This window comes from Ailuropoda melanoleuca, chromosome 11 (genome assembly GCF_002007445.2).
Source record: "Ailuropoda melanoleuca isolate Jingjing chromosome 11, ASM200744v2, whole genome shotgun sequence".
Taxonomy (NCBI): Eukaryota; Metazoa; Chordata; class Mammalia; order Carnivora; family Ursidae; genus Ailuropoda; species Ailuropoda melanoleuca.
In genome coordinates, this window is record NC_048228.1 from 182,555 (window position 1) to 190,635 (window position 8,081).

Below are 8,081 nucleotides of genomic sequence, written 5' to 3' on the forward strand. Positions count from 1 at the left end.
GGGGGCGGGGGGCCGGGCGGTGTCCCCGCCGGGAGCGGGGTGGGGGGGAGCGGCGCACGGCGGGGACACCGCGTGGGCGCCGGCCGAACCCTGTCTCCGCCCGCAGGACCGCGGAGGCCCCCGGCGGCGAGTATGAGAACCTGCGGGGCATCGCGCGGTGAGGGGGCTCCGCGTGCGCGGCCCGGGTGGGGCCGGAGCCGCGCTGGAGGCTGGGAGCCGGCAAGGCGGGCGTGGTGTTCCTTGGAAGGACCGTGTTTAGGGCAGTACAGACTGGAGCTCGTCCCTGAGTGCTGGGCGAGGGGTCCCCGAGCCCTCAGACCCTCCTGACCTCGCCCGGACGCCTAGAAATGAGAAGGGGCAGTCGGGAGACCCTAGTGTCCCTGCCCTTCCTGGGCTCGCGGGTGAGGGAGCAGCGGAGGCCGGGCTTCCGGGCTCCGGTTTGTTTCTGGGGTGGGAGGCCACCAGTCACCGCCTGCACAACACAGTGACCACGCGTGACCCTGTGTGTGCCACATGTTGGAGTGCCACGAGTGACCAGTGAGCAAGCGGCCAGTCTGTGCTGGCCAGCATCAGTGTTTCCTGCCCCCACCCCACCCGAAGCACCAGCCCTGCTTCGAGCTACCCACAGTGCAGGTGCCGAGAGCTGCTGTGTAAGCACGTGTGCGACCTCGTGTGTCTGGGTGAGGCTCACGTGTGCAGGCCTGGTGTGTGACGGGTGTGGCGTCACTGGCGTGTAGTGTGTGCCCCACCCACCACGGATGGCCCCGTGGCTTTGTGGTACCCTCAATAAAATGACTCGTTCTCAGTTATGTGTCTTTGTGGGGGTCTGGGGCCCAGCTTCCCGAGGGTCTCCCTCAGCGCGCTCCCCAACCCAGCCCAGCCAGAGGCCCAGCTGGTTGGAGCAGGAAGTACTGGGCTTCGGGGTGAGGGGTGAGGAGGCCAAGGCCTGGGAAGCCAGAACCAGCCTGGCCTCTTTTCACCGCACTAACTGGCAGTGCGGGATTCCTGGGGCCGATAGCAGAAGCCAGTGGGGGTGGCAGTCGGGGTTGGCAGGACTCCTGCATCCCTCATGCCGCTGCACTTGGCCCCGGGAGGATCTGCTGGAGGTCTTCAGGACCTTCAGGACACACCGCTTGTCGCCACTTCTGCTTTTGTGTGTCCTTAGGCCTTGGTTTGTAGGGAGTCAGTCCTGGGGTTCTGTGGCCCTGTTGTCAGGACTCTCAGCAGGGCTGTGGAGTCATGACTTCTTGGGGGGTCTTGCTGGGGAGTGTTGGAGGAGGGGTCTGGACCATGCCAAGGCCCCACCCCTTCCTGCCCACCCCACCCCACCCTGCTCCAGCTGCCCTCCCTATCTTCCTAGGGGAGCCTCACAGTTCTAGGGGAGGGGGACAGGACTCCTCCAGCCTATCCACAGCCCACAGGGAACAGGAGCTGGACACCCTAGAACCTGGGGGCTATCTGCCCTAGGGGCTGCTGGGATTTCAATCCAGTGGGAGTGTCCTCTGGATTAAAGCTCCCTGAGACAGAGGCAGGCCATGGCTCTTCTGGAAGGAGAGGCTCGGTGTCGTGGGTTAGAGGGCACACAGGGTGAGGACCCCTTACCAAATGTGCATACAAAATAATTTATTTAAAAATGTACAGTTCAGGATGGGCACTGGAGGACTGGGCCTCCTGCTGCTGCCCTTTGTCCCCTTGGTCAGAGGGCAGATTTAGCACCCAATGGAAGGGCCCAGCCCTGCCTGGGGAAGGGGTCTGAGGAAGGAGCCATGGGTGAAATGTAAAAATAAAATAAAGATGGTAAGCGTCCTCCCTTTTCAGCAAAGGGCTACTAATGCAGGTAATTCACAGTGTATGGGGAGGGGGCCTCATCAAGGCTGTCTATCCATCGTGGGGTTAGGAAGGTGGTCTCTGGGACGCATAGGAGCCTGTGATTCTTGGAAGCTTCAGGGACCCTTTTGTTTGTGCCGTCAGGATCCAGCCCCACAGAGTAGGGGGAAGGTGAGCTGAATGGGATATGGGGTCCTCGGAGATGTTGGGGCCCCTCCGGGCACCGGCTCCCAAAGCTGCCACACCTGTGACCCCAGCTGTGGGCCAGGGACCCACACCTAGAGCTGGGGCAGGGGTGGTTGCGCCTAGTTGTCAGCCAGGGGCCCAGGGGAGAAGGCAGCGGCGGTGGTGATGGAGGCGGAGGGCCGGGGGAGGCAGCGCAGGTTCCCAGTCTTGAGCGCGCACTGCACGGGCCAGAGCACCACACAGAAGAGCACAAGCAGCAGGGCCGTGACCAGCGCCACACGCCTCCAGTCCCCAGAGCGTGCCCAGCAGCGGGCCAGAAGGCCCTGGCGGCGGGCAGGGCCCGGGGTGGGTGTGGGTGTGGGTGTGGGTGCGGTGGGCTCCGCAGGCTTGCTCAGGCCCACATCCACGCACAGGAAGCCGGGCGCTGGAAGGCCAGGTGTGGAGGGCGGTGGGCGGCAGCAGAGCTTAGTGCCCTCCAGCCACACGGGCTCCTCCCGACGCAGGTGTGCAGGCATCCTGGCCTGCAGCTGGCGGCTGGTGCGCAGGGCGGGGGCCCCGGCAGCCGGCACAGCCGTGGGCTGCCGGCAGAACGGGCAGGGCACAGCCTCGCTGCCGGGCCGGCCTGTTGGCTGCGCGGCCGCCAGCCGTGCCAGGCACTCCAGGCAGAAGACGTGTGTGCAGGAGAGTTCCTTGGGAGTCTTGAAGATGTTGTCATAGCCTGAGAAGCAGATGGAGCACTCCAGTGGGGAGGCCACCTTCTCCGAGCCAGGGGTGCCGGGGGACCTGGGGCTGCTGGCTGAGCTGGGGGACCTGGGCACAGTGGCTGTAGGGCTGGTCCGCCCAGGGGCTGGCATGGCTGTTTGCCACACCTGCTGGCCTGATGACAAGACTCTGCGCTGTGGACAAACGGAGAGCACGGTGAGTGACCACAGGCTGCCCCTTCTCTGCAGTCTGCTGCTCTCGCCCTGGGTCTCTTTTGCCCGGCACCAGCCCCAAAGACCTCTGGAAGGACACTGCCCACATGTGGGCAACTCCAGAAAGTCCCATCTGTTACCAGAGTCAAGGTCCTTCTGGTCAAGTTGCAATCCCGCCCTCACCCACCTCCTCACACGCCAAGACGGGGTGAGCATCCCGGGGTGCTCCAGGCCCGGCCAGCCCACAGAGGGTCTGAGAACGGAGGCCATGTGCACAAGGGTGTCGTGCGGACCGTTCAGTGGACACCTCCTGATGGGCCTGTCCCACCTGGCAGTGCCACCTGGGCATCAATAAAGTCGATGACAGTGGCCCACAGTACTTGCTGTTGATGTCTGGGCTCTGCCAGGCTGGGCCCAGGTCATGGAAATACAAGAGCCACGGTACAAAAAAGGCAGCTCGGAGGGTGGGGTGACTCAGCCAGGGTCACCTGGCCAACAGGTCAGTAGGACCTGGGCTCCCACCGGAGGAGTGTGACTCTGGGTCGGCTGAAGGGGGTGCGAACATGGATCCCATCATGGGCACCTGATTTGGTTGGTAGTCGCCCAGTTTTCAGGCAGCTGTATGGGGGGGGGGGCCAGGCCTGGCTGGGTGAGGGTCAGGACTCTGGGGGCCAGGGTGAGCTGCTGGGCTGCGGGAAGCTGAGGAGGGTCTGAACAGGGGTGGGGACCAGTGTCCCAAGTTTGTTTCCCAGCCTCACCCGAACCTGTCGGGCCAGCTTGTCTGGCTGGTGACGAGGGCTTTCTGCTGGCCCTCAGGACCTAGAAATGCACCCTAGCCTGAGGAGCCAGGGGTGGAGGAGCCCCAGCCATCCTCTGGGATGACCCACCACCCTGCCGGGTCACACAAGCACACGGCTGCCGTCCTCCTGACCCACTCGCATTTCCAAGGAGACCCTGCCTCTGTCTCCCCGGCGAGGCTCAGGTGACCTGCCTGCTGACCAGGGCCCTGTCTGGCCCGCCTCTTGCCCTGCCACATGGGTCTGGCCTGGAGGAGGGCAGGTAAGGAGGACAGTGGACAGACCCCATGGGGCCCTGGAGGACTCCCCGGCGGTGACCCTGACCCTATCTCGCTGGTTAGTCCAGGTGTGCGAGGGCAATGACTTTGTGGTGATGTGTCGTGAAGGTTTGGGTGAGTCACAGTGACATCACTGTGATGTCACGAGTGCTCCCAGCATTGCAACATGAGATGTCACCACATTTTGAGACAATGGTGGCCACAGGCTAGGCAGCAGCCTCAGAACAGTCTGGGGGGGACCACAGGCTAACCTCCTCCAGGCCCGTGTGCCCCACATAATCAGTCCCTTGGCACTGAGGTCCCACCCCTCCTAAGAGGCACCCCACCCTGAGCCTGTACGAGTGAGAAGTGAGTGCCAGCTGAGCCGGCCTTACCTGGGGGCTGGGGGTCGTCAGCAAGGCCTGAGCATGGTCCCCTTGGCTGGGCACCACCAGGCTGTGAGGCTCCGAACCCTCCTGTCCAGCAGTGTCTGCTCCCTCTCCTCCGGGCTGGGCCAGCCTGTGCCCCACCTGGCAGGTGTCCCTCCACGGGGCTGGCTGCCACCAGCTGTCCTTCCTGGTGGCACTGGTCGGGCAGGCGTGCCTTCTGCTCTGTCCCAAGTAAGCAGGGCTCAGGGGCTTGTGTGCGTTCTTCCAGACGCAGAGCGCCGTCCGGAGCAGGTGTGAGTTCTCTGGGTGTCGGCTTCTGGCAGGTGTATTTATACACTTGAGGTCATGCAGGCCAGGGGCGTGGCCTGGGGCCTCCAGGATTGGCTGGTCTCCTTGTCCTCGCCCTGGCAGGCTGGGCAGCAGAGGGTAGGAAGTCAGAGGTGAGAGATCAGAGCCTGGGGTGAGGCTGGGGGGTCAGTGTAGGCTTCCACAGACTGGGCAGGTCTGGGGGTGCTGAATGCCTGGGTGAAACCTTCCCCTGACGGCCCCTGGAAAGTTGGAGCGCCATTCCAGAAACAGACCACTCACTAACCCTATTTAAGGCCCCGGTGGAACCTGAGTGCTTAGGGGGCCTCCCAGAAGGGCCCCTCCAAGGAGCACCCCCAATCTCAGCCTAGCTTGTCACCCCCCACCTCATCCACACAGCCCGCTTACATGCGAGCGCCACCCCAGCGTTCGCCACTGAGGGAACTTCCTGCTCTGGGTCTAGGGAGTCGGGTGAGAGATCAGGGCTGGGCACCCCCAAGGGGTGGAGTCGGGGTGAGGGCGAGTCAGGGACCAGACTGGCCACAGGACTTGTTTTGGGTGAGTGTCTGCTGGGGGCACCCTCAGTTACACACATGGGACGGGGCCCTGGAGCCCAGGGAAGCCCCCAACACAGCCAGGGGGTCTGGAAATCTTCCTGGGCGAAGGGGTAGTGGCTTCGGCCAGTCAGTTTGGGACCCTTGCAAACCCCAGGACCAGCCTATGCAAAGGCCTGGGGCGAAGGCAGGGGGGATGGACAGAGGACGTGGGGGCTGGGGCTGAGGCTGGGGCTGGGGTCTCGCCAGTAGGGGGCTTGGGCCCCTTGCAGCCATGTTGCAGCTGTTCCGACAGCGGGAAGCCTACCAGAGAATCCAGCTCGTGCAACGAGGTGTGCTGGCTGGCCAGGGGAGGGGATGCTCGGGGAGGTGGGGACGGAGAAAGGGGGCTGGAGGCTCCGTGTGGGGAGCTGCTGTGTGAGCCAGCCCCAGCTTGTGCATGACAGGGCTCTGGTTCCCAAGGGGATCGTGACTCGGGGTCACATGCTGCCTCCAGGAAGTGTCCTCTGTGCCTCTGCTCTGGGAACACCCTCCTGAGGGTTCCTGGGAATATCCAAGTTCTGAGGTCACTTGAGCTCTTCAGTGGACAAGTCAGTGCCCAGAGGCAAAGGGAAGACCTGAGGAACGTGCCGTCCGGGGCGGCGGCCAGGCCTCACTGCACAGGAGCAGAGCCCAGCCCCCGGCTCTGGGGTCTTGGCAGCTCGGGACCTGGCGACCCGCCTGGGGGTCTCCTTCTCCATCCTGGTGGGCGGGCAGCGGTGCTGTGTGGGTGCAAGGGCTGCACGTGCTCTCCGTGCACCGCAGGTTAACCTGGCCGTGTTTGAGCATGAATGCGTCTGCCCAGGTGCAGGCTCCTACACACGGGAGGGGAGCGTGGCTTTCCGTGTGCGACCACACAGCCCTGGGACTCGGCTGGGGAGAACACAAGGTCCCCAGTGTGCACCCTACCCTCGTCCATTCATGGCTCTGAGATGAGCGGGTCCTGAGTCCCCAGGACACCTCCGAGTTCTGGGCTGGACACAGAAGTTGTCCTTGGCCGGGTGAGAGGACTGTATTCACAGCCCACTCTGGCTGTGGTCCCCCCACCCCGGGATTGGGATAGAATGGGCTTCAAACCCCGGGTGCTGCCAAGGACACACAGAATGGCCACTGGATGAAGAGGCCCTTCAGGGCTCATCTGGGACCCAGGTGGCCTGGGGGTGTGAGGGCTGAGCCCCCCACCCATGCTTGCCCAGTGCTGGGTGGTCTGTCGGCGGCTGTGCTGCCCCACCAGCTGGAGACCACGATACGTGAAAGACTGGGACACATCCAGGCTGCGATTCCGACGTGGGCAGAAACCGGGCCCCGGGCTCTGGACGAGCTCAGCATTACCCTATGGGCATGAGGCAGCCCAGCCGGGACACCCAGTGGACTCGGCCGGTCCTGCCCTTCCCACACCCAGGACTGAAAGCCAGGTTCCCTAAGGTCAACGGGTGGCCCCTCTGCATCTCACTGTGGCCAGCTGCTTCTGGGGTCTCGTGCCCAGGCTCCTGACCAGGACCTCTGCCCTCACATCCCCTCCTCAGGCCCCACGCGGTCCTCCTCTGTGCGCCCACCTCGTGCTGCTGTATTCTTCCTCTTGCTGACTTCCGACTTCTGCCAGCTCAGTGCTTCTCCTGGTGCTGAGGGAGTGAATGAAGGAGCTGCCGGCTGTGAGCCCAGGACTGTGCCACCTGCCCACCCCCCATACCATGCTCCCTCCTAGGGTGTGGGGGAGCCCCACAGCAGTTGACATGGTGGGGGGTCAGAAAGGGACAGGTGCCCCACCTGCCTGTTTTGGCCTAAGCTGATGGCCCCATAAATTGGCCTCGGTTTGGTCTCCTACACAAGGGCTGGAGTCCGGGTAAGTGCGGGCTGAGGATGGAGCCCCACTCTAGATGCCTGACCCTGTCAGCTGCCCCACACCCGGCTCAGGTGCCCCTGTACCCCACTTCACCCACACACATGCTTTCTAGCCCATATGCCCATCGGGGTCATGGGGCTGGGAAGTCCAGTGACCCTACTCCCCACTATTTGGGAGCCTAAAGGACAGTGGTACCCAGGGCCAGGGGATGCTCAGTGGCAGGGGGGAGGCTGGCGGGCTGAGGACCCCAACAACCAGGCCACCCAGGCCTTGAAGGTCGGAGGAAGCATCTCGAGTGTGGGAGCCAGAGGGGGCTGCAGGGTCAAATTCAGAGTTCTTTGCTGCCAAGGGTGGGGCAAAGCTGAGGCTGGGGGAGTTTGGGGAAGGGACATGGAGATGTTGGAATAACCCCAGGTTTCCAAGTTGTACCTCAGGGTGGGAGGAGATGGAGAAGGCCTGGGGTGGGGGGCCCCCATCTGTGCCTGGCTCGGGCCTCCAGGGCCTGACTGGCTGGACCTGCTCTCCTGGTCAAACATGGCTCTGCATTTCCCCCAGATTAGCAGCCAGCCTGGTGCAAAGGTGGGAACAGGGAAAAGGGAGTCTCTTCCCTCGTCTGCTTCCCTCCCAAGGATCCACAGGATGGGACAGGTTCCCCTGACCTCGGGCTACAGAAACCAAGGGAATCTGGAGGGTCCTGCGCATTCTCCCCTGGCTCCCAAGCCCAGCCTCCCAGATGGGCACAGATCGGCAGAGTGTCCTCTCACTTCCCCGTGGTCCCTGAAGCTGGTGGGGACCCTGATCCTGGCCTCCCCACCTCCCCCTGCGTCCCCTTCTCCTCAGACGGACGGGACAGAGGAATGAGAGGCAGCACCCACGAGGGCGCGTCACTGCTCCTGGTGAAGGGAGAGAGTCCAGTTAGCCTGGATGATGGGGCCGCCCCCAGGGCAGGGCAGGTGGGCTTCACCCTTC

At 63.8% G+C, this 8,081-nt stretch overlaps 2 protein-coding genes across 2 annotated transcripts in view; one reads left to right on the forward strand and one right to left on the reverse strand.

The window, feature by feature from the left end:
• LOC100471152 (tyrosine-protein phosphatase non-receptor type 11-like) overlaps positions 1-161 on the forward strand; it is an 11,662-nt gene extending 11,501 nt beyond the window's left edge. Inside the window, 1 exon segment of the mRNA XM_034672022.1 lies at positions 107-161. Coding sequence (XP_034527913.1) covers positions 107-161 — 55 coding nt within the window.
• Positions 162-1,613: 1,452 nt separating this feature from the next.
• Positions 1,614-7,809, reverse strand: RNF223 (ring finger protein 223). Its single transcript, XM_034671285.1, has 3 exons — positions 6,826-7,809; positions 4,377-4,782; positions 1,614-2,909 (listed from the first exon to the last, which is right to left on the reverse strand). The coding sequence occupies exons 1-3, from the start codon at positions 7,002-7,004 to the stop codon at positions 2,133-2,135; spliced, it is 1,362 nt and encodes a 453-aa protein (XP_034527176.1). The 5' UTR covers positions 7,005-7,809; the 3' UTR covers positions 1,614-2,132.
• Positions 7,810-8,081: the final 272 nt, after the last annotated feature.

Excerpts from the sequence above, each read along its gene's own strand:
- RNF223 (XM_034671285.1), bottom strand. The coding sequence starts at position 7,004 with ATGTCAACTGCTGTGGGGCTCCCCCACACCCTAGGAGGGAGCATGGTA. Across the intron at positions 4,783-6,825 it reads GAAGAATACAGCAGCACGAG|CCTGCCAGGGCGAGGACAAG; the intron begins GTGGGCGCACAG and ends TCTGCTGCCCAG. Across the intron at positions 2,910-4,376 it reads TGACGACCCCCAGCCCCCAG|CGCAGAGTCTTGTCATCAGG; the intron begins GTAAGGCCGGCT and ends GTTTGTCCACAG.